At 40.1% G+C, this 26,338-nt stretch overlaps 2 protein-coding genes across 8 annotated transcripts in view; one reads left to right on the top strand and one right to left on the bottom strand.

Moving 5' to 3' along the window:
- The window catches only part of LOC144314275 (uncharacterized), a 66,426-nt gene that overhangs the window by 19,622 nt on the left and 20,466 nt on the right, over positions 1-26,338 (bottom strand). For 2 of the 7 annotated variants that reach the window (XR_013380110.1, XM_077898210.1), the window contains exons 4-6: positions 22,950-23,078; positions 11,662-11,737; positions 5,360-5,417 (exon numbers count right to left, since the gene is read on the bottom strand). Coding sequence is in view for 3 of the 7 variants with exons in the window: in XM_077898211.1 (XP_077754337.1) it covers positions 9,870-9,993; positions 11,662-11,737; positions 22,950-23,078 (329 nt within the window). In the remaining 4 variants the exon portion in view is untranslated. Of the gene's footprint in view, positions 1-5,359; positions 5,418-9,668; positions 10,104-11,661; positions 11,738-22,949; positions 23,079-26,338 lie in introns of those variants that run through there. The other 5 variants (XR_013380108.1, XR_013380109.1, XM_077898213.1 and 2 more) reach the window with 4 other exon arrangements.
- LOC144313469 (uncharacterized) lies at positions 20,734-22,462 on the top strand. Its single transcript, XM_077896470.1, has 3 exons — positions 20,734-20,937; positions 21,336-21,446; positions 21,587-22,462. Exons 2-3 carry the CDS (start codon positions 21,351-21,353, stop codon positions 22,088-22,090), a joined length of 600 nt encoding a protein of 199 aa, XP_077752596.1. The 5' UTR covers positions 20,734-20,937; positions 21,336-21,350; the 3' UTR covers positions 22,091-22,462.

Below are 26,338 nucleotides of genomic sequence, written 5' to 3'. Positions count from 1 at the left end.
TTATGCTGAGTGAAATAAGTCAATTGGAGAAGGACAAACATTATATGGTCTCATTCATTTGGGGAATATAAAAAATAGTGAAATGGAAGAAGGGGAAAGAAGAAGAAATGAGTGGAAATGAGTGTGAAATATCAGAATGGAAATATCAGAGTGGGAAATATCAGACAGAACATGAGAGACCCCTAACTCTGGGAAACGAACAAAGGCTGGTGGAAAGTGAAGTGGGCGGGGGGTTGGGGTGAATGGGTGATGGGCACTGAGGGGGGCACTTGATGGGATGAGCACTAGGTGTTATGCTATATGTTGGCAAATTGAACTCGAAAACAAAAATAATTACTACGAATGTAAATGGACAAAACACTCTGATGAAAAGACATAGGGTGACAGGGTGGATTCACAAACAAAACTGTAAAAAATAAAACAAAACAAACTAAACTCTTTCAATCAACAACAGCAACAACACCAACAAAAGGAAACAAGTCTCACTTATATGCTGACTAGTAGAGATTCATTTCAGATCTATAGACACCTGCTGAATGATAGTGAGCAGATGGAGAAAAATATTTATCATTCAAGAGGTCTGAAGAAGGCAGGAGTAGGAACACTTCTTCCAGTCAAAACACACTTTAAAACAGAGTGTGTAGTAGGAGACAAAGATGTTATGTATAAGAGTGGAGATGACACAACAAGAAGATTTAACAGTTTTTTTTTAAAATCTTTATTAATTTATTTAACTCTACGATAGTCACAGAGAGAGAGAGAGAGGCAGAGACACAGGCAGAGGGAGAAGCAGGCTCCATGCACCGGGAGCCCGACGTGGGATTCGATCCCGGGTCTCCAGGATCACTTCCTGGGCCAAAGGCAGGCGCCAAACCGCTGCGCCACCCAGGGATCCCAGATTTAACAGTTTTAAATAAATGTACACACAACATAGGATCACCTGAATACATAAAGCAATTAGGCATTAAGGAACTAATTGACAGTAATACAACAATAGTAGGAGACTTTAACACCCCTCTTACATTAATAGAGGGATGACCCAAACTGAAAATCAAAAAGGAAACAATTACTTGGACTAATTCACTGGTTCAAACTTGTTCAAACAGCAGAATACTCATTCCTTTCAAGTGCCCGTGGTAACTTCTTCAGCATAGGTCACAGATCAGGCCACAAAACAAGTCTCAAAAATTCAAAAACATTGAAATCATACCAAGCATCTTTTCTGAGCACAATGCTGTGGAACTAGAAATCAATCCCAAGAGAAAAAAAAATTGGAAAAACACACATACGTGTGGTTTACACCATGCTAGTAAACAATGAATGCATCGAAGGAGAACTCCAAGAAGACAGAAAAAGTTACATGGAAACAAATAAAAATGGCAAGACCATTGTCCAGAATCTTTGAGATACAGCAAAATGGATCCTAAAGAGGGAAGGTTACAGCAATACAGACCTACCTCAAACAAAAATCTCAAACCACATAAACCTATGCTAAAGGACTCAGCAAAAGAACAGTAAATAAAACCAAAAAACAGCAGAAGGCCACAAGTACTAAAAATTAGAGCTGAAATATATGTTACAGAAACAAAAGTAAAAACCAGTAGAACAGATTAATGAAACCACTATCTAGTTCCTTGAAGATCAACAGAATGATAATCTTGTAGGTAGACTCATGAAAGAAGAAGGGAGAAGCACTCAAACAGAATCACAAAGGATAAAGGAGAAATTGCAACCAATTGAATACATACATTAAATGATTGAAACAGAATATCATGAAAAACTATTGACCAACATATTGGACAACCTACACGCAGTGGATAAATTCCTAGAAGTCTAGAAGCTACAAAAACTGAAGGAGGAAGTAGGTGAAAAGTTCAATGGACTGAATACTAGCAAGGAAATTGAGTCAGTAATAAAAATAACTGCCAACAAACAAACGCCCAGGACCAGATGGCCTCACAGGAATTTCGACCAAACACTGAAGGAGTGGTAATACCTGCTCTTCTGAAATACTTAAAAAAAAAAAAAAAAAATCAGTCCCGAGGGAGGGGCCTATTCAGTTTTGCTGTTGCCTCAATTGATTAGGCAAATTGTACCTGTTGCGGTCTGTGCACAAAAACTACTTAAAATGGTCAATTTTGTCTGTCTCCTATACTTTTCTTTTCATTGTTAAGGGCATATATGTAAAATTAAAGAAAAAAAGTTGTATGGGTAAACCTTTAAAATAGCTTCCAAAATTTTGGTAACCTGAATCTTTGACGTTTCATGTATATTGAAATTCGATTTACAACCCACAGTATAACAGCCAGTACTTATCCTGACAGGTGACCACTCAATGCCCATCACCCAGTCACTCCATGCCCCCCACCTAACTCCCTTTCCCCAACCCTTTGTTCATTTTCCAGAGTTAGGATTCTCATGGTTTGTCTCCCTATTTTTCCCATTCATTTCCCCTCCTCCCCCCGATAATCCTTTCACTATTATTATAATCCCCATATGAATGAAACCATATAATGTTTGTCCTTCTCTGATTGACTTATTTCACTCAGCATAATCTTCTCCAGTTCCATCCACATTGAAGAAAGTGGTGAGTATTCGTCCTTCTAATGTCTGAGTAATATTCCATTATATATATGGACCGCATCATCTTTATCCATTCATTTGTTGAAGGACACAGATTTCCAGAGTGGCTGCACCAGTTAACATTCCCACCAACAGTGCAGGAGGGTTCCCCTTTCTCCACACCCTCTGCAACATTTGTTGTTTCAAGTCTTGTTAATTTTCCCCATTCTCACCATTGTGAGGTGGTATCTCATTGTGGTTTTGATTCGTATTTCCCTGATGGCCAGTGATGCAGAGCATTTTCTCATGTGCTTCCTGGCCATGAAAATGTCTTCTTTGGTGAAATGTCTGTTATGTCTTCAGCCCATTGGATGATTGGATTGTTTCTTTCTTGGGTGTTGAATCTGATGTTCTTATTAGATCTTGGATACTAGCCCTTTATCTGATATGTCATTTGCAAATATCTTCTCCCATTCTGTAGGTTGTATTTTAGTTTTGTTGACTGCTTCTTTTGCTGTGCAGAAGCTTTTACCCTGATGAAGTCCCAATAGAGTTCATTTTTGCTTTCATTTCCTTTGCCTTCATAGATGTATCTTGCAAGAAGTTGCTGTGGCCAAGTTCATAACGGGTGTTGCCTGTGGTCTCCTCTAAGACTTTGATGTATTCTTGTCTCACATTTAGATCTTTCATCCATTTTTAGTTTATCATTGTGTCTGGTGTGAGAGAATAGTCTAGTTTCAGTCTTTTGTACATGGCTGTCAACTTGTCGCAACACCATTTAATGAAGAGAGTGTCCTTTTTACAGTGGATAGTCTTTCCTGCTTTGTCGAATATTAGTTGACCATAGAGTTGAGAGCCCATTTCTGGGGTCTCTATTCTGTTCCATTGATCTATGTGTCTGTTTTTGTGCCAGTACCACTGTCTTGATGATCACAGCTTTGTACTACAGCTTGAAATCTGGCATTGTGATGCCCCTGATCTGGAGTTTTGTTTTGTTTTTTTTCCCCAATATTCCCCTGGCTATTCGGGGTCTTTTCAGATTCCACACAAATCTTAAAATAATTTGTTCCAACTCTCTGAAGAAAGTCCATGGTATTTTGATAGGGATTTCATTGAACCTGTAAAAGGCCCTGCATAGCATAGACATTTTCATAATATTTATTCTTCCAATATATGAGCATGGAAAGTTTTTCCATCTCTTTGATTCTTCCTCAATTTATTTCAGAAGTGTTCTGTAGTTTTTAGGGTATAGATCCTTTACCTCTTTGGTTAGGTTTATTCCTATATATCTTCTGATTTGTGGTCCAGTTGTAAATGGGTTGAGTCCTTAATTTTTCTTTCTTCCCACTCATTGTCAGTGTAGAGAAGTGCAGCTTATTTTTGGGCATTGATTTTTGTATCCTGTCACATTGCTGAATTGCTGGATGAGTTCTAGCAATCTTGGGGTGGAGTCTTTGTGTTTTCAAAGTACAGTATCTTGTCATCTGCGAAAAGGGAGAGTGACTCCTTTGCCAATTTGAATGTCTTTTGGCTAGGAATTATGGTAATGTGTTGAATAGCAGTGGTGAGGGTGGACATCCCTGTCATGTTCCTGATCTTAGGGGAAAGGCTCTCCCATTTTCCCCATTGAGAATGATGTTTGCTGTGGGCTTTTCAGAGATGGCTTTACAGATATTGAGGAATGTTCCCTGTGCATAACTCTGAAGAGTACTGATCAGGAATGGATGCTGTACTTTGTCAAATGCTTTCCCTGCATCTATTGAGAGGATCCTATGGTTCTTGTTTTTTCTCTTGTTGATGTGATCACCTTGATGATTTCATAAGTGTTCACTAAAAACATCTCTATAATTTATAAACACTAGCTCATGTCTGATAATAAAATTTAATCTTGAAAAAGAAACTTCACAGCATTTAAATATTTCAACATACTCCCATGTACACTAGTGATTTGTTTGAAAATATTCATACACAGAGATGCCTGGGTGGCTCAGCAGTTTGGCGCCTGCCTTTGGCCCAGGGTGTGATCCTGGAGACATGGGATCTAGTCCCATGTTGGCCTCCCTGCATGGAACCTGCTTCTCTCTCTCTGCCTGTGTCTTCGCCTCTATCTCTGTCTCTCTCATTAATGAATAAATAAAATATTAAAAAAAGAAAATATTTAAACATAACCAAGTAATATTTATTTATTTTTTGGTTTTAAGCCTTTATTTTTTGTATAATAAATTTATTTTTTATTGGTGTTCAATTTGCCCAAGTATTATTTAATTTTTAATGCCTTAAACCCAGAATATGTAATACTTCTTCCGTGGCATCCCATGTGGCAAACTTGACAAACTGCACAATGTTAGCAGCCATTAATTACACTTAAACTTATTTAAAATTCTACCTACAGATATATATGTGTATATAAATATAGAAGCGATTTCTTTTACGTTACTTTCTCCTCAAAGCAGATATGTATTCTATCTTTCTCAGTCCCACCATGAGATTTCCAGTCATTGTTAATATTCAAAACATTCATATTTTGGTTCAAAGGGAAGATAACGTGAACTTAACTAATACTCCTAAGCATGAACTTTATTCTCAACTTTGTGTGGCCAAATGTGTACTAAATTCAGTGCTTGTTATGTATTCTGTATTGCCAAACAGTAACAAGGGTGTGGAATTTCTACTATGTAAGTTAATAAGCCAGATGTTTCCCCATGTAAAACTTCCTTAGAAACATTTTTGAACAGCTTACCTAAATACATAAAATATTTTAACATTATTATTAAAAACAGATGTGTCAGTAACTTACAAATGGGCAGAAATGAATCTCCGTATCATTTCACTTTGACATCAACCAGGTAATTTTTCTAAAATAAGGATAATCAAAAGATTCCCATGAGAAGAGCTGCTTATACTTTAAGTGCATTTGCAACTGATTATGAGTACAATGGCATACACACATGTGCCAGGTATATAAGGCAGTTTTTAATTCTATTAAGCCTACATACCTTTCTTCAGCAGTCTAATAAAATGCCGAACTTATAGTTTGTGGAACCTAACTTTAAAAATAAAAGAGTACTCAGTGGTTGTACTTGACGGCACTTAACCTCTTATCAATCAGGTAAATGTGAAAAAATAATTTACCCAATTTCATACACTGTTCTTTCCTCAGGCAATTAGTCTTCAAAGTGTGAACTGAGATTCTGTATAGAGAATACTATGTAATTCCCTTCAGTAAAGGAGCAGATGCTTGGTGCCTTTAATGAAATCATATGGTGGTGGTTTCTGTTTCAGTGGGTGAGTATTCAATTGCTAACACTAGGTTTTTCTATGCAAAACGAAGTAAAGAAAACAATCAACTCTATTACTAACTGAATGAAAACATTTGGAAGCCCTATGAGCAAGAAGTATGTCATATATGTCAGTTGCAGGGATACACCAACTGATAAACACACACAGGAAACCTAAGCTGCTTATAGAAGGACAGAATTAGCAAAACTCCAGCCTTCCATGAAGCAGGATCCTGAGCAAAGAGATTGAACCAGGTGGCATGGTAGTCATCTGAAGTGACACAGACCCACAGACTAGTTTCCTGAACCAGACAAAACTGACACCTGTCTACTCTAAATGCTTACTTATTCATAACCGATACTCCTCAATACTGGCAGTGCTTGTTTTTTTTTTCCCCCAAAGGAACTCAAAGTGTGTTGAAGTAACTAATACAAAACAAGGGGGTACGTTCTATTATTAGAAACAGTTGAGAACAAGAACACAGTTTTAAACAAAGCAGAAATTCTGTGACTCCTAATATCAAATAATTATGTTTGCAAAGAATACCAGGATAGGAATGATGTTATATTTTAACAGCATTTAAAACTTACAATTTTTACTATACCCTGTATTACATCTGATTCTGACAATTAACCTGTGAGATCAACTGAAGTTTTTACTGGCTAGTGAGGAATTGCAATTTTCAGTTCCTGTTCTACATCAGAAAAAATTCCATATAGTTGGATGCTTTCTGTAACACCATTAAAATAACTTATAAATATCCTAAAAGACAAAATTAGTCATATATTCCTAGGTGAGTTTTTGACTCACCTCCTAGGTGGTCCATATGTGATTCTCCAAACATGTTACAGACTGAATCCTTGCGAAACCCCCCCCCCCCAAAGATCACATGATAAAATCTAGTCCTCATGGTATTAGGACCTGAGGTGGTTGGGAGGTGATGAGGTCACGAGGGTTTAGCCCTAATGAATGGGATTTTCACACTTGTAAAAAAATAACCCAGCCCACAGAGCTGCCATGTGGGAGACACAAGAAGAAAGTAGCGGCCTCTGAACCAGGAAGTGGACTTCCACCAGACACCAAATCTGCAGCTGATTGGGCCATGTCCATGGCCCAATCTATATCTGTGTATGAGCCACCCAATCTCCTCTCTGCTATTCTGTTATTATTATTATTATTATTATTATTATTATTATTATTATTGTGCTGCCCTTTTTTAAGATTTTATTTATTCATTAGAGACACACAGAGAGGCACAGAGTCACAGACAGAGGGAGAAGTGGGCTCCATCCCGGATCGCCAGGATCACGCACCGGGCCAAAGGTGGCGCTAAAATGCTGAGCCACCCGGGCTATCCATGTGCTGCCTTTTTAAATCAGATCTTAAGAAATGTTTTCTTTATATAATATTTTAAATGAGTAAAGAACATTCAGCAAGCAAGGCAAGTATGGAGCATACTACTAAGCTGTGTGCTTTCCCCTAATCTCATCTCACAGCCTACTGTCTGAAAGATAAATATATGCTGAATCATTTCATCATTCCTTCAGTTGGTTTGATAGTTTTACAACATACGTACATATCCTTTATATAATCTAATAAATACTATATTATCTCATAATGTAACAATATATTTTGTAATATTATAAAATAAATACTACATTGCTTAATTTGGCTTTTTTTTTTTTTCAAAAATGGGGTCATATGGTGGAAATAAATAGACATTTGGGTTGTTTCCAATGTTTCCTGATTCCTGGACATAAATCTTGCTTTTTAAAGAGTTTCTACTACAGAAAAAAACTTCTATGTTAAATCTATCAACTTCCAGGTGTTCCCATTTTGTCCATATTCTCATTTTCTCTCCTATAAAAAATCTGTAAGTCTAAAAACAAGAACAGCAAATATGTTTCAATTACACAAAATTTAAATACATTCACAAACAATAGGCAATATACCTATAAGTAGTCAAATTTATTTGAAGTGATATTAAATGATATTAACTAGAAATTCATTTGAACCTTTTGGAAGAAATAACTTCCTCCCACTCCAGAGACAGTACTGAGCATACAGTGGGATGGAGGAGGACAGTCTAAACGGTGGCATGCTGTCCAATTCACAGATGTCTCCACATTTGGGAGAACTGAGCCTCAGTACTTCTCTGCTGTCTATCCATAAACAGCAGCCTGCCACAGCACACAGAAGATGACCGAGTGCCAGGAGGCAGGAACAACAGATGATATGTTCCCAGGAACCTCAGATAGAAAGACTGTAACAGCAATTCAAGCAATAATTTATATTGAAACACCAATAACACCAGATGAATAAAAAGATCAATTCTATATATTATACTTTTCCTCAAATTCTACTTGAATCTGAAACCCGAAATTAAAAAAACAAAACAAAACTGTACCACTTCAATAAACAAATCCGGACAGTCCTTTATGACATCCACATCTGCTTTCAAAAGGAGAAACCTAGCACTTAAAACTTCCAAAGCCATAACCTTAAGATAATAATAATAATAATAATAATAATAATAATAATAATGTAATTATAGGATGGCATTTGTAGACCTAATAGCCTCAAGTACAGTATACTGTAACTAGTCACTGATTATAACAATGGGGATTCGGGACACAACTTTTGTTTCAATTTTTAGATTAAAAGGGGTAGGTACAAAGTAAAACTGGAATTCCCTCCAAAGAGAAAACTTCATCCTCCTATTTATTTGGCACTCTGCAGTAAGAAAATCAATATTTTTCAATCAGTCAGGAAGTATGAAAAGGACAGCAATAACTTGAATGTACATTCTTAAATTAGGAAAAGTCACACTCACATAAATCCACTGAGACATAATTCAATACTTCTACAAATACTTATAATTCCCACTGCTGTATTTCTATGAAAGAAATAGTAGTTTTATTTTGTGCAATGTAATCAAAATAATGTACACTCACTAATATCTCCCTCTGGCACCCACCCTCTCTCTCTCTCCCTCTCTCTCTCTTTTTCTCTCATCTCTCATGAATAAATAAATAAATCCTTTTTTTTTATTTTTTTAAAATTTATTTATGATAGTCACAGAGAGAGAGAGAGGCAGAGACACAGGCAGAGGGAGAAGCAGGCTCCATGCACCGGGAGCCGACATGGGATTTGATCCCGGGACTCCAGGATCGCGCCCTGGGCCAAAGGCAGGCGCTAAACCGCTGCGCCACCCAGGGATCCCATAAATAAATCTTTAAAAATAAAAAAACAAGGGGATCCCTGGGTGGCTCAGAGGTTTTGCACCTGTCTTTGGCCCAGGGCGTGATCCTGGAGTCCCAGGATCGAGTCCCGCATCGGGCTCCTCTCATGGAGTCTGCTTCTCCCACTGCCTGTGTCTGTGCCTCTCTCTCTCTCTGTCTATGTCTATTGTGAATAAATAAATAAATAAATAAATAAATAAATAAATAAATCTTTAAAAAAATAAATAAAATAAAAAATATAAAAATAAATATAAATAAACCTATTATTCAGACCAAAAAAAAAAAAATGACAAGTGAAATTAGAATTCTATAAGAAAGAATATATCAATATGTGGTGTTTTAGTTAAAGAGAACAAAAGAAACATTTTATTTATTTTTATTTTTATTAAAGATTTTATTTCTTTTTTTTTAAATTATTTATTTATGATAGTCACACAGAGAGAGAGAGAGAGAGAGAGAGAGAGAGAGAGAGAGGCAGAGACACAGGCAGAGGGAGAAGCAGGCTCCATGCACCAGGAGCCAGACATGAGATTCGATCCCGGGTCTCCAGGATCACGCCCTGGGCCAAAGCCAGGCACCAAATCTCTGCACCACCCAGGGATCCCCAAAAGAAACATTTTAGAATACTTTGGAAAAAAATGACTTTTCAATTACATGTCATATGTAAATGTAGACAAAATGATCTAATAAATACATATACAATTAAAAATTCACCATGACAATTGCTGTGCAGTAAGATCATGCTAGAATTTTAAAGATTATCTTTAATTCCCAAATATTCTCTAATTAGTGTCTAAATTCAACAATCTTAAAACATAATAAATAAAAGCACGTGAATTTTTCTGGATATCCCTTCCAGCACTGTCCACTACAGAGGTGGAGGTTCAGTGAGTCCATAGGATCTTGGACTCTGAAAAAGAAAAGCAGATACTGGACCATAGGTCAGGTCAAAGTTGTGAGTCAAGCCACCAGCCCACTTCCATGCTCACATTTAGCATGTGCCACTTCACGAAGTTCGCTCTGGAAATACAAAGATGAACAGACATTCCCAGCTTCAGAAGGGAAGTCAGCACATAACTATTGGGGGATCATTTCCCTAAGTAGGTGACAGATAGACAGAGATTGTTGGAGGAATCATGAGTTCATTAAAAAAATTCTCAGTGTTAATCTATCGCCTGAAGATCAGAAAAATCAGTGTTTCTACCCAGGGGTTGAACACTAAACTCAGTACTACAAAATAACTAAGGAGCCAAAATTGGAATCAACTAATCAAAGTGCCCCATGACAATAATAAGTGCCTGGGGTAGTGCATTATGATAACTTACTGTGCAGTATTTACTTGATTCTGATTCTGAGTATTGATTTTGAGATACATAATTGATTTACTAACATCTTTTCCAAAGGTGAAAATCTCAAATTAATGTCCCAGGTGACTCTAAACACATCACAATTTCAAAAATGTTAAAATATGACAAAAATGTATCTTATAAGTAGGAAGAGGTAATAAATCATAACATATCTATTCTTTTAGGGGCAATAGACATAATATACAAATATCTAAAAAGGCAGAATGTTCCAGATAAAGCCAGAAGGAGTGCAGTAATATTTCTTTCACAACATTTTAGAGTGCAAGAGGTTATTTCCATTAAAAATACCTGCATGAATACCAATTAGGGAACTTCACAGATCTTAAAACAGTGACAACTCATTAGGATTTTATCACTACCTATCCTAAAAGGGAATATTATATACTTCCAATAAACTTCCAAGGGTCCTCATCTGATTTAGTAATTTAAAACCTCAGAGAGAATGTCCTATATTATAAATATGAAAACTTCAGAGTATCATATGATCTTGCATTTAACTAAAGATTAACCAAAACGTTCAACAAGAATGGGTATGCCTTGTACACACACACACACACACACACACACACACACACACACCCCTCCTATGACAGCATAAACCCTGACCAAACACATTCATGTTCCTTCAAAATGAGTATCAAAGAGAAAAAAAATGCTGTTCTCATTTTTTAATTCATTCCTCTATATGGTGAATCCACACCACGTAAAAATGACATACAAACAGACAAACCCCTCTTTCAAGTTTGCAACTCTGGTTTTCAGCTGCCTACTATGTATCTCCAATCTGAATACGCGACGGTCATTGTAAATTCAGCACAAACGCTGAAAGTGTCATCTTCTCTCCCACACTCCAATCCCTAATCCCCATAACTTCCTCTTTCTTCTGTGTTCTCTATCTTGGTTAATAAAACACCACTTTCTAACGATGCGTCCAAATCACAAATCTAAAGTCAACCCTCACTGTGCCAAGTCACACTCATGGCAACAGTGAGCAAGTCTCAGCTCCACATCCCCTGGGTCTCTCCTCCTCTACCCATCCATCTTTCTTCCCTTACTTAATGATTTCATCATCCATTTTCTGAACAATTAAAAGAAAGATCCTAACTGACCTGGATGTCTCTAAGTATTCTAAATTCAGCCATGAATTATGGTGAAGACATACTATGCATAAGGTAACCACATTTTTTATAGAAAATATAGATAACACTTACAAGACAGAAACGGGGCTACCAGACAAGACATTAGGACAGCAGAGATGTAGCTTCTCGGTTGCTTCAGTAGAAAAATCTGCAAGAAAAAAAGAAAAAGAAAAAGAAAAATCTATGAGAATAAACACCACAAGCTACATTCTACAACTCAGGATGAAAATAAATAAATAAATAAATAAATAAATAAATAAATAAATAATACACTATCACTCTTTGTAAAATAAAAGGGTCTACGAAGAAGATGATTATGGGGATCCCTGGGTGGCGCAGCGGTTTAGCGCCTGCCTTTGGCCCAGGGCACGATCCTGGAGACCCGGGATCGAATCCCACGTCGGGCTCCCGGTGCATGGAGCCTGCTTCTCCCTCTGCCTATGTCTCTGCCTCTCTCTCTCTCTCTGTGTGTGACTATCATAAATAAATAAAAATTAAAAAAAAAAAGAAGATGATTATGTTCCACATCTGACTTCACTTTAAACAAAACAGCCACGAGTGTAGTTGAGTACTACCGTCAACAGGTATTCAAAATAGAATAAAGCATGAATCAGGGTATCTCTGGAAAATACTACCTTGAACTGAATAAAACTCATTTTTATAGGAAAAACAAAGTCAGCTATTTCATGTATCTAAAGCTAATTAAGCTACTAGTTTCATCTCTCTGCAAATTATTTCTCACTGTATATTCTATAGCTTCAAGATACTTTCATGAATGTGGCTCTCTTTTTTCCATTAATTTTAACATAAGAGTTTTTGCCCAAAAGCTTTCCCTCTTTCACAATAAGCCTCTTTAGGGACAAAAAATTACTTATTCATTAAAGAAATAGGCCCAGAACAGTAAAAATAAAATAGGTTTTGACTGTTAGCTTCCTTGATAGGCACTAAAGGGAACGCAATGCCATACAACCCAATTTCAATATGGCACGGCTTATGGGTACAAACAGCAGGTTCCATTTTTGTATTCTCTTTGGAAAATAGCACTCATGACCCCAGGAAAACAGGCTAAACATGCTAAGGTTGCAGAGCACCCCTACAGCTGCTTGCTCAGGACTACCTATTTGGGATGATTACTGTCCAAGTAGATGCCCAGTAGCATTTAGGGATATGCTGAAGACATAGGACAGTGGGGCTACTGGGGATCATGGCACCTCTGTTGTTCTGCTTTGCTCGTTGCTGCAGAGGAAACCTCAATGCACCAAGTCTGACCGCTGTCAATACCCCCACCGCCTCACCAGTCCCACGGCCCCACCCGGGATTATATGTACTTCCTCCCAGGTAGACACTCTCAGAAATTTCCACATATGGTCTCATTTACTCCCCACAGGCCTCTATAAGGCAGACACTTAGAGATGAACACGAGCTCCAGCAAAACAAAGTCTACAGCAAGGGTCACTCCAGGAATCCAAAGTCATATGTGACTGCACACCCATGTTTTACCTCTTCATACAGAGTGGCAAATGCAAAATTTTCCAACTAGATTATACTGCATGAGAGTCTTTGACGACCATCTACTATTCAAGCATACATAAAAGAACAAAGGCCCCATGGAGTGAGGAAAGGTGACCCAGCTTGAAAAGGGCAAGCATGGAAACAGACACCAGGTCTTCTAAATTGCCCTCAGAGATCTTTTCCCACTAATGCAGTAGACAGGGGCAGCATTCCTGTTATGCAGACTAGGAGTAGGATAGAGGAAAAAAGAGGTCATTAGTCTTAGGGACAACTGTTGATAGCTTTCTAAGGGTCACGGCTTAATAAGTGGGAGATATAAAGATAAAATACAGTTGCTCCTTGAACAACAGGTGTTGGAATTGCATGGGTCCACTTCTTTATACAGTATAGTACTATTTATGGCTTTACTCTTGTGATTTTCCTTTTTTGAAGATTTAGTTACTCATTTAAGAGACAGAGAGAATGAGAGAGAGTGTGTACACATGAGTAAGGAGACAGAGGGAGAAAATCCCAAGTAGATTCACTGCTGAGCATGAAGCCTGATGCAGGGCTTGATCCAAAGATCATGAGATCATGACCTGAGCCAAATCCAAGAGTCAGACACTTAACCGATTGCATCACCCAGGAGCCCAACGATTGCACGACCCAGGCGCCCCTCTTCCTTACGATTTTCTTGATAACATTGTCTTATCCCCAGCTCACTTCATTGTAAGATACAGTATATTTTACATATATAAATATATATATATATTTCATAAGATCCTGTTATGAAAGTATCTCATTCATGCATGCACACACATCATCTGTACAGAGCCTTGTGTGGACTCCTTGTTTTCCACTCGATGCCAGAGAAACTTCCCTGTTTTAGCCACAAAGTTCACATTTCCAAAGCCAACCAACAGCACTGCAAACATGGACTAGTGGTAACAGGAGTGAGGGATGTCTTAGTCCAGTTAGACCAGAGAAGTGGCAAACACTGTTGCCGCCAAAACCAACGGAAAACCCATTTACAAATGATGGTCACAAACAACACTTCCCTATGAAATAAAAGTGGCATCCTGTCGTCTTCTCCAAGGGAGGAAAATAAGTATCACATGTTAAAAAGATGGCCAAATGAGAGAGGCATCCTGCCTCTCAGGATGATTTCCTTAACTTACTGCATTTTATAAATATCATAAAATAATGATGATTATTTTATTCAGTTCTTTTAAAGATTTATTTCTTTATCTATCTATCTATCTATCTATCTATTCATGAGAGACACAGAGAGGGAGACAGAGACAGAGACACAGGCAGAGGGAGAAGCAGGCTCCCTGCAAATCTCCAATGGGACATGCAGGAAAACTTCATGTAAACTACTTCCAAAGACAAAATTATTTTCACGCTTTCTAGTATTGTACTTAATGTTGATGCCTGTTGGAAAGGTCTTAAGTACTATATAGGCTCAGACATTGTAGAAAAGGATGTAGTACTGCCACATCTACCATCAATTCTATCTAAATGGGTGCTATTTTATGGTGTTAGTTCTTACTAAATATAAAAGTATTGAACACCAAGATTCTTTGGACATATTCTTAGTTTCCCCAAATGTATACGATGGCAATAGGACTTTTTTGAGCATTCATTTTTCTCCCTCTGTATTCACTAGCATCTCTCAAAAATAAGCTCTAGGGAATCATGAAGTCCATTACATAATTTGCTAAACACCATAAATTACATATAAGACTGCCATGTTGATATATATCTACTCAAATTGTAGAGGAATTATTTAACTTAGATTATGAGCAGCTACATTTACCAGTTCTTCTAATCTGGGACCTCATTCCTAACTGTGTGGGATTGTTCTCCTGTTTTAATAATAACCAATTTAACAATCAGCTTGGCAGTCAACTACTTTAGAGTTAGTTTCACTAAAGGTAGCTCTATTTTCATTTATACATGAATTGACTGATACTGTGGGACTACTTATTTTTCTAATATACTTGTAAAAGGGCTCTGTATTCAACTTAACAAACCTTCTGGAAGAATGATCTCTGGCTCTTTTGTTTAAACTCAGTATTTTCTTTGTAGAACGTCAATGTATATTTTAGAATTTTCTTCCAATAGTTTAGGACTCACTTAAACTTCTAGTCATAATACACGATTTCCTTTTGTTGTTGAAAGGACTTAGAAATGCAACAAAGTTATGACCCTGAAGTTTTATGTTTTTTGAATGTCAGTAAAAACCAAACAGAAGAAAGGAAGCAACAAATGTTGGAGAGGATGTGAAGAAAGGGGAACCCTCTTGCACTGTTAGTGGGAATGAGAACTGGTACAGCCACTCTGGAAAACTGTGTGGAGGTTCCCCAAAGAGTTATAAATTGATCTGCCCTACGGCCCAACAATTGCACTGCTGGGGATTTACCTCAAAGATACAGATGCAGTCATACACCAGGACACCTGCACCCCGATGTTTCTAGCAGCAATGTCCATAATAGCCAAACTGTGGAAGGAGCCTCGGTGTCCATCGAAAGATGAATGGATAAAGAAGATGTGGTCTATGTATACAACAGAATATTACTCAGCCATTAGAAACAACAAATACCCACCATTTGCTTCAACGTGGATGGACCTGGAGGGTATTATGCTGAGTGAAGTAAGTCAATCAGAAAAGACAAACATTATATGGCCTTATTCATTTTGGGGATATAAAAATTAGTGAAAGGGAGTAAAGGGAAGGAGAGAAAGTGAGTAAAAATATCAGTGAGGGTGATAAAACATGAGAGACACCTAATGCTGGGTAATGAACAAGGGGTAGTGGAAGGGGAGGTGGGTGAGGGTTGGGGTGACTGGGTGATGGGAACTGAGGGGGACACGTGGTGGGATAAAAACTGGGTGTTACGTGATATGTTGGCAAATTGAACTTCAATAAAAATGTAAAAACATAAAAATAAAATAAAATAAAATCTTCACTTCGGGTCAGCCCCATTGGATCAGCCATTTAGTGACACCTGCAGCCCAGGTTGTGATCATGGAGACCGGGATTGAGTCCCACATGGGTCTCCCTGCATGGACCCTGCTTCAACTTCTGCCTGTGTCTCTGCATTTCTCTCTCTCTCTTTCTCTCTCTCTCTCGAATAAATAAAATCCTAAAAAAATTAAAATAAATACATAAAAACATCACTGAGAAAAATCAGAGAGGATAACAAAACATGAGAGACTCCTAACTCTGGGAAATGAACAAGAGGTAGTGAAAGGGGAAGTGGGTGGCAAGATGGGGTGACTGGTGACGGGCCCTGAGAATGGCACTTGATGTGATGAGCAGTGGGTGTCATGCTATATGTTGGCAAATCGAACCCCAATAAAAATAAAAAAACCCAATAAAAAATACGAACCAAAAAAAAAATCTCCACTTAAAAACAAGGAAACAAGAAATTCAAGGAATTAAATTACAATACAACCATTCTTCATTTCACAGGACTAGCTCTATGGTTAATCCTCACGAGAATGAACACAGAAAAGAAGCTACTCCCTTACTGTATAATGAAAATCATGATTTTTACTTTTTTATTTTTTTAAATCATGATTTTTATAATGCTTTTCCAAATCAGAAAGCTATAAAAACTAGTTCTTTCTCCTCTTTCCTGATTTTCAGGAAGAGACCCTTCTTAGTACATGATCTGGTACATAATAAGCACTACTGGTTGGCTGCACACACATGTACAACAACGTGAACCCAACAAGTAGAACCAAATGTCACTCTCATTTCACGGCTCTCCAATTCTTTTCAATTACTAGACATGTGAAGTTACAAGGCAGAGACTGAAGGTTGACTAAAATGAAGAAAAACCCCTCCACTCTTTCAGGGATCTCTTTTGCCCTTCTTGTCGCCTTCTGAGCCTGACCCCTGAAGGCAGTAGAGCACCCTGTTCTCTTTATATGGGTCACAGATGGCCTGAGCCACATGCTTTACTCCACTGTCATCCATCCAGCGCCACTTGGCTTTTCTTCCTTCCGGTATTTCACTTTCAGACCTTGCCTTTCAATCATTAGTCCTGTGAATCTATGCCCTTAGACTTGTCCTAGTCCTATCTCCCCTCCATTGCTTTAGGGCTGACCCTCCAGGGTTGGCAAAACTCTGAATATGTTTACTGGCTAACTTTCAAAACTGCCTTCTTTGAGCATTCATTCAGAAGTTGTACCTTCTGGGTCCTCTCACATTCCTTACGAATGAGGACCTTAAAAAAAAAAAAAACTTCTTATCGCTTTTTCTCATACTTTCCCATGCCGACAATTAAAAGCATAGGATTCTGAATCTGTAATTTTAAGCACATTTTAACAAATTGTAATTTTTTGAAAACCTGTTGAGATTTTTTCAGTATTTCTTACAAAATAGATTACCATCACTTAACATATTTAACATCCATGTTTTTCAAAGTGTACGTTGACTGTAAGAAATAAGGCAATACCTATTCCAAAATCCATTCTAAGATAAACATATAGACAAATATTAAATGTATCATCCAGATGAATTTAGTCACTCCTCAAAAATATTTGTCTGTGTCTAATGATATGAACGCATGTTACGTGAAGGAAAGAGGAAAAGAAATCATCTGTGCCTTAAGTAACCTAGAGTCCAGAGAGAGACCTCATTCCCCAGCAGAGGCGGTAATACACCTCATACTCAGGAACACTCAGCACTTGGACAGGCACTTTGTCCATCTGTGGAAGCTCAGGGAAGGCTTCTGAGAAGCATTTCTGGAAGAGGAGCAGAATTTAGGCATGCAAGTATGTAGAAGAAAACAAGGCACGCAGTCAGAGAACTGGACAGAATTTAGCATGGCTCTAGCTAACAGGGAGAGGATGAAGGCAGGAATGAAAGGGAAGATGAAGAGGGGAAACAGGTCAGATCACAAAAGCTCCTTAGCCCATCACATGAGTTGAGAGGGTAATGAAGAGTGTAACCATTTTAAGTTCATTTTCCTGAAATCTAATACCTCTATCTATACTGATTTTTTTTCCTGGCCTACCTTTAATATTTATGCTAAACAGTATATTTAACAAAAGATGAAATTAACTTTTTTTCTTTCTTTGGCCAGGCAATTGCTGAGGCAATGTCACATTTATTATTTGAGGTATAAGTAAACTCAAATGGAAAAACAAAGCTTATCTCTTTGAGGAGCTATTACCCTAAAAGGCAAAATCTGCACATCCGTTCAGACATTTAACACTTATTAAACTGCTCTAGCCCAGATCCAGGTCATGGAAAAAGGGGAGAAAAAGACCTAAGCAAGATTTCGGGATTCTTTGAGCACAATCTCATTCCACCCATGGTAGATATAAAGTTTTACAGACTGTGAGTAAGCCATACTATTAAATAAAATCAGATTTTGTAGTTATGTGCATATGAAGAATGTGGAAAACAAAAATCCTTCACTGGGCTACTGTAGTCTATAAAACACTTATAATTATTACTTTTAAACAAATAAAAAGGTAAAGATGGAAGACTATGTTCTATTTTTGTTAATTTTGTTATAAGAAAAGATATCTCTCCTTGTTGGAAATTAATTTTTAACCCCATGTAATCTCGATTTGATAAATTAAAGTTGATCAAAAGATACAGAATTTAGAATTAATATTTATTTTTATTTACTAAGCTATTGGGCTAATAACCTCAGTGGAGAGTTAAATTCTCTTTGTTCTTAAGATTTACTTACTTATTTATTCATGACAGACGGAGAGAAAAGAGAGAGAGAAAGAGAGAGAGAGAAAAGCAGGCCCCATGCAGGGAGCCCAATGTAGGACTCCATCCCGGGTCTCCAGAATCACACCCTGGGCTGAAGTCGACGCTAAACCGTTGGGCCACCGGGGCTGCCTGGAGGGCTAGTTTCTAATGAAGATTAAGTAGAAAGTGCTCCAAAAGTGGTAATTAAATTACTACAAAAGCAAAAATATAAAACACGTAAGCCTGATACAGTTATCCAACAACAGGTTATGTTTTAAAGCATCACCCACTTTGCTCAGCTTTGTAGACCAAAGGGAGAAGAATTTTCCTATCTAAGGCCCATCTTAGTCTAAGACTTAGTAATGAAATTGTACAACAAGAAAAAGAACGATTTATGTAAAATAAGCAAACATTTGTTTAACTGATGTATTCAACAGGTCAAATAGATAGAAATAAATGACATGAAAAAATAAAAAACCACCAGGGAAATATTCAGGGGTCTGAAGAATGTCATTGTTTTTCAAAAGATATCCAAATGATATAAACAGAAACAACACAAGTACAGAAGGAAAAGTTGCCGGAGACACCGACATGAACAATTTCACTACTACATTAAATGCCATACATCATTATGAGAATGATGTGAATGCATTCGTAAATAAGAACTTTAAATCTTGGGCACAGTACTTTTTTTTTACATAAGCAATTATGAAATAATGTATTTCAAATATGAAAAAGTACATGTAACAATGTTATAATGGAGTTTCGAAGAGGCTGTAAATTTATGGGTCCATACAGAAAACTGAAATTGGTTATTGAATTACATTCAGGATACTTTTACTAGATACCCGTCATTTCTAACACATTTGCTAGGTGGTTAGGCAATTCAACAATGAATCAAAGAGGATCTCAAAGAGCTGAGAATTTAGCATAGTAGGTAAACAAAAAATCTTAAGCAAGTTTTTCAAAAAATAGTAACGCATCAATATCTGAATGAAACAACCCAGAGATTAAAGAATTCTAATTCCTAAAACAATAGACTATGAAGAAAAAATATGAAATTTGTCCAAGACATAATAACAACTATAATCCGGAGAGTACATTTTTATGACGAGAGAAACATTTACAATTTTAGGACTGCAGCCCTAGCAACAGGGAGCAAATTTACTCATGAGAAACTAATGAAGGACCCAGCGTTGATTGAACCTGACATTTTTAAGTGACATGTGGGAGGGATACTTGCATCTAAAAGGGAATCTGGAGGACTGCCTATATCTCTTTCTCAATGACTTTCATCACTGAAGTTCCCAAAATCTGTGCACAAGGCACCAAAACAACAATGTACCTTTAGAAAAAAAAAAATGGGGGCCTTCTCTGCCTCAGGTACTGTGGTAGGCACTTGGGTGGACACAGACAGTAGATAGGAAACAAATACATAAAGTGCACTGTTCTACAATTATTATTTCAAGTTCCCAAAATGATGCCAACCAGCTCACAAAATTTCCTTGGACTTTCACATCAGCTTGCCTTGTCCGAGCTGGCTCAGGCACAACATGACATGAGAAACGAGGCAAGAATAATGTGGACAGCACAGAGGAAATGAGGCAAGAATGATGTGGATAGCACAAGGGCACAATTCGTATTGTGAATCTCATGGACAGGATGTGGGATGTGGACAGGGAGAAACCCAGGTGGTCGACATAAGCACAAGTGGAATAAAGAAGTCTATCATGGAACACTGGGATGGGGGGGCTTGAGGTGGAGGGGAATCATTTTGTTTCCATAAGTTAAATTTGAGATGTCCATTAGACACAGAAGTGAAAAGACAACACCGAAGGTTCAACCAGGAGTGGACTCAGGTAGGGGATCCCAGGCAGTGAGGTCACTTCTTTGACAACAGAGTCCATCAGAACTTGGAACCCCTGCAACCAGACACCCACATTCTAGTGCAGCCCCACATCAGGCTCACTTGGCTGGAGACATCCGCTAGTGAAAGATGTTCTCTTGCTGCCTGCCAACTTCCCAGGGCTCTGGCTTCCAGAAAGCCCAGGGATGCGGCTCTTTCACATGCTGTAGACTGGTACCACCGTCACACCCCACACCTCAGGGCGTTTGCCAGGAGGTGCCCTAAGGTAATATAGAGCAGCCCAGGCCAGGCCAGGCCACCTGTGCCAGCCATCCTGGGTAGCCACATCCCCTCCTCTTCAGTTTCAGAGGACCAGGGATGTGTGGGCAGGTCCCACCTATGCTGGAGGAGGTTGCTGGGCAGCAGGTTTCCCGGTGATCCCTGCATGGTCACACTGATATCATGGTGAGGAGGGTGGAAAGACGTTTCCTGAGGTGCCTCTTACCCATCCCAGAGTTAACCCAAGGTCCTAGAGCTGCATCCCTTTTCTCTTCTTTGGGGAGATGTGTGCCGAGTGTGCTGTAGTTTGTCTGGAATGGAGTCAGCTGGGTGTGGCGGCCCAGCCAAAGCAGCCAGACTGGGCAATGAGGCCTCCTGCCTGGCTGCCAGACACTGTCATTACAGAGCTCCACACAGGTGATGGGGCAGGAGTGCGAGGAAGAGAACCTCTGCTCCACCTCCTTGAGGAACGGGATAGTGCCCTGCACAGCTAAAAGAGGCCAGCGCGGACTCGAGGTGAGTGAAGGGCCTGAGGTGATTGAGCTGGGCAGGGCTGCTGAAGTTGAGTGCCTGGCTCGAGCCAAGAGGCCAGTTGCTGAGTCCAAGCCAATGCAGGTGATGGTAACATCTCTGACTCACTGTTCCGACTTGAATAGCTATCTGCACCCTTGGCAACCCAGGAGGAAGAGCTCACCATGGTGCAGGCTATCGGGGTTCCCAACATGCTGGAGCAGCCACCTGCTTCAGTGGAGCACTCAGCTTCGGCCCTTGAGCAACACCCTGAATCACATCAAGAAGCCACCCCAGCTACTATTGTGGAGCGTACTGAAGCTTCAGGTCCTGAGTTGATCAAGCCAGTCAAGGCTACTGCAGCTGGGTGCTTGACCCAATCCGAGCTGCTAGCTGCTGAGTCCAAGCCAATGCATGAGGCAGTCACATCTCTGATTCAGCATCCCAACAAGGAGGACCTACCTGCAACCTTGGCCACCCTGGAGGTAGATCACGTCCCGGCGCATGCAATCGGGTTCCCTCACATGCTGCAGCAGCCACCTGTCTCAGGGGACCAACTAGCTTCCGCTCCTGAGCAAGATCCCAAACCACCTCAAGAGCCCACCGCAGCTCCTACCACGGGGCCTGCTGAAGCTTCAGGGCCAGAATGATTGAGCCAGTCAATGCTGCTGGAGTTGAGTGCTTGCCAGGGGCCGAGATGGCACCTGTTGAGTCGAAGCCACTGCAGGTGTTGGTCACACCTCTGATTCACTGTCCCCACCTGGAGGTGCTGCCTGCACCCCTGGCTGCTCCAAAACGTGGGGCAGGCCTCAGTGCCCGCCCTCGAGTTCATCGAAGGGCCGGTGCATCCACCTCCCTTACTGGATCAGCCAGCCTCTGCCACCGAGCAGCAGCTCATCACGGCTGCAGCCCAACAGAGGCTTCCCCTCCCCTCTCATTGCACTGTGTCTAATTTTTGTTGTGGTTGTCATCAACCTCTATAATTCCTTCATGCATTTTGTTTGTAATAAAGGATGTTAACTTCAGACAAAAACTAACTCTGATGCTTTTAAATTACACATCGTGGTACTTTAGGTCCATTGCCAGTGTTGCTCAGGCGAGACCAGAAGGTACATGGGCCACATTTCTACCACAGGGACAACCGACGACTGACCATTCCTCCCTGCTGTCCCTGAACCACTGCCTTTCTCTCTATTTCTGCTGCCTTTCCTCCTCTGGGACGTGCATGTGCCTGGCGTCCTCGGTGTGGCCTCCTGTCTCTGCCGGAGACACGAGAGCAACTCAGCTTTCTCCCAGTAGTTAAGAAACATATCATTTTTATTTCAAAGCCATATTCCTGAGTGAACAAAGATCATGTGAAGCCCCCAAATGAAATATTTCCATTATCCAGGATAGGGTTCCCTCAATGTCAAGTGTCAGGTAATAAAGTAAATGGTTCCTTAAGGTTTCAGACAGATGGTATTACTTAATTAAATGAGGATTCCAACAGAAAGAAAAGAGGACATTTACCTTCTACTACCAAGGAATAACTGCCCGTTGTATGTGGTTCGGTCCTCCAGGCCTGAAACTGGTAACTGATAACGATACACACGCGCCTGTTTTCATCACCACAGGTTTCATGATAGCCAACGAGACATGCTAAGGGAGTCGAATCAGAAAAGAAAATCAGAAAAATCAGAAAAATAAGAAAATCAGAAAAAAAAAGAGAAATGGGAGACGAATCAGAAAGAGAAAAGACAAATACCACATGGCATTTGCTTTTTTTAATAATAAATTAATTTTTTATTGGTGTTCAATTTGCCAACATACAATGTCGAGGTGTTGAACGGTTTTTATTGATTTTAGGGGGGGATCTCTCTATTTCCTGAATCTGAATGCCTGTTTCCCTTCCCAGATTAGGAAAGTTTTCAGCTAGAATTTGTTCAAATACATATTCTGGCCCTCTGTCCCTTTCGGCACCCTCGGGAACACCAATTAAACGTAGGTTTTTCTTCCTCAGGCTGTCGTTTATTTCCCTTAATCTATCTTCATGGTCTTTTAATTGTTTGTCTCTTTTTTCCTCAGTTTCCCTCTTTGCTATCAACTTGTCTTCTATGTCACTCACTCGTTCTTCCACCTCGTTAACCCTCGTCGTTAGGACTTCTAGTTTGGATTGCATCTCATTCAATTGATTTTTAATTTCTGCCTGATTAGCTCTAAATTCTGCAGTCATGAAGTCTCTTGAGTCCTTTATGCTTTTTTCTAGAGCCACCAATAGCTGTATAATAGTGCTTCTGAATTGGCTTTCTGACATTGAATTGTAATCCAGATTTTGTAACTCTGTGGGAGAGAGGACTGTTTCTGATTCTTTCTTTTGAGGTGAGGTTTTCCTTCTAGTCATTTTGCTCAGTGTAGAGTGGCCAAATGCAAGTTGTATTGGGAAAAGGAGAAAAAGAGAGGAGAGAAAGAAGGAAAGAAAAGAGAAAGAGAAAAAAAAGGAAGAAGAAAAAAAACGAAAAAAAAAAGAAAAAGAGAAAGAAAAAGAAAGAAAGGAGAAAAAAGGGGGGTTGGGGAAGGAAACAAATCAAAAAGCAAAAAAAAAAAAAAAAAAAAAAAAAGAACCACGGGGGAGTATCTTCTGATTCTGTGTACTTTTAAGTTGCTTGGCTTCCCCTGGAAGTTGTCAATCAGTCTAGCTGGTCTTCTGGGGGAGGGGCCTGCTGTGCTGATTTTCAGGTGTTAGCAGTTGGGGGAGCTGCTGTGCCCCCTGCCTGGTGCAGGGCTCAGTGGGGGTTGTTTACCCCGTGAGGCCCCAGGAGCAACAGCCCTAGTGGCGGGGCCACTCTGGAAACCTGGATTCAGCTCCGGCAGGAACTCCGGAGGTCTCCGTCTGCAGGGCCTGGAGGCTCCCGGGCGGGGCCGCTGATCTGCTCAGCTGGGGCAGGGGCGTCCTTGCTGTCCTGGGCCCTCCAGGCCTCTGCCTGTCCCCGGGGAGGCCGGATCCTGGGCTGTGTCCCGGCGCCCTGTGCTCCGGAGCCTGCGCTGTTGGATTCGCGCTCCCGGGCCGCGCAGCCCCCTCCGCGGAGCCGCCGCCCGAGCACCCCCGAGCTGCTCCTGGAACCGCGCAGCACCCTCCGCACGGAGCCTCTTCCTCTGCCCGAGCCCCTCCGAGCTGCTCCGGGTCCCGCCGGGTCCCGCCGTGGGCGCTGCAGCCCTTAGGGAGCTCGGCGCACTCTCCTGGGCGCGCAGTTGCTCTGTTACAGTCCCGGGGAGCCCGAGGGCATCCCCGCCCTCCTGGGTCCTGCTCCAACTCCCTGCGAGCCCCTTTCTGCCCGGGAAGGTAGGTGCAGCTCCTGCTTCTCCGGGACGGGGCTCTCCTGTCCTGGGGACACTCGCCCCGGCCTCAGCCCGGCTCCTCGCGGGGCCCCTCCCCCTTGGATGCCTTTGTTTCTTTACTTCTTTTTTCCCCGTCTTCCTACCTTGATAGAAGCGCAAACTCTTCTCACTGTAGCATTCCAGGTGTTCTCTCTTTAATTCTCAGGCCGAATTCATAGATTTTCAGGATAATTTGAAGGTTTTCTAGGTAATTTGGTGGAGACAGGTGATTTGGGGACCCTACTCTTCCGCCATCTTGCCCCTCCTCCTTGCCAACATACAGAATAATACCCAGTGCTCATTCTGTCAAGTGCAAATGATATATCTGATAAAGGGGTAGTATCCAAAATCTATAAAGAACTTATCAAGCTCAACACTGAAAAACCATCCAGTTAAGAAATGGGCTGAAGACATGGATAACCACTTTTCCAAAGAAGACACCCACATGACTAAAAGACTAGACGCATCATTAGGGAAATGCAAATCAAATCCATGATGAGCTATCACCTCATACCTGTCAGAATGGCTTAAATTAACAATACAGGAGACAGCAGATGTTGGTAAGGATGTAGAGAAAGGGGAACCCTCTTACAGCATTGGTGGGAAGGCAAAACAGTGCAGCTACTCTGGAAAAGAGTATGAAGATGCCTCAAAAAGTCAAAAATAGAGGGGCTCCTGGGTGGCTCAGTTAGTTAAGCTCAACTCTTGATATTGGCTCAGGTCACCACAATCTCATAGGTATGGGACTAAGCCTCACGTTGGGCTCCATGCTCAGCATGGAGGCTACTTGAGATTGTCTATTATTCTCTGCCTCTGCTCTCCCACCCTGCTTACCGCCCCACTCAATATAAATAAAATCTTTGGAAAAAATATTAAAAGTAGAAAAGTAGTAGTTAAAAGTAAAACTTCCCCACAGCCATTGTACTACTATGTAATGACACTGAATCGGCAAGCACCCCAATGTTTACAGCAGCATTATCAACAATAGCCAAACTATGGAAAGAGCTTAAGTGTCCATCGACTGATGAATGAAGAAAGAAGATGTGCATAGATACACAATACAATACTCAGCCATTAGAAACTATGAAATCCTGCTATTTGCACTGATGGAGATAGAGCTAGAATGTATTATGCTCCGTGAAATAAGTCAGAGAAAGACAAATACCACACAATTTCACTCATATGTGGAATTTAGGAAACAAAACAGATGATCAGATGAGAAGAGAGAGGGAGGGAAACAACAAAAGCCTCTTAACAACAGATAAAAAACACAGTGGATGGAGGGACTTGGGTGTCAGATGGACTAACTGGGTGATGGGTATTGAGGAGGGCACTTGTTCTGATGAGCACCAGGTGTCATACGTATGTGATGAATCACTGCATTCTACTCCTGAAACCATAATTACTCTCTACATTAACTAACTAGAATGTAAATAAAAATTTGAAAAAGACCCTAAAATACCTTTTAACAGGACTAAACAGCATATATTACAGATGTCCACGAGGTGTCCAATCACAACTATATGAGGCACAGCAACATAAGC

The sequence above is a fragment of the Canis aureus genome, chromosome 5 (genome assembly GCF_053574225.1).
Source record: "Canis aureus isolate CA01 chromosome 5, VMU_Caureus_v.1.0, whole genome shotgun sequence".
NCBI lineage: Eukaryota > Metazoa > Chordata > Mammalia > Carnivora > Canidae > Canis > Canis aureus.
The sequence above is the reverse complement of the archived record's forward strand: the minus strand, read 5'-3'. Positions and strand labels throughout refer to the sequence as shown.

What these genes read in the sequence shown, in the direction of transcription:
- LOC144313469 (XM_077896470.1), top strand. Translation starts at nt 21,351, where the DNA reads ATGGGGCAGGAGTGCGAGGAAGAGAACCTCTGCTCCACCTCCTTGAGG. An exon ending in GAGGCCAGCGCGGACTCGAG is followed by an intron (nt 21,447 to 21,586) that starts GTGAGTGAAGGG and finishes CGACTTGAATAG; the next exon opens with CTATCTGCACCCTTGGCAAC.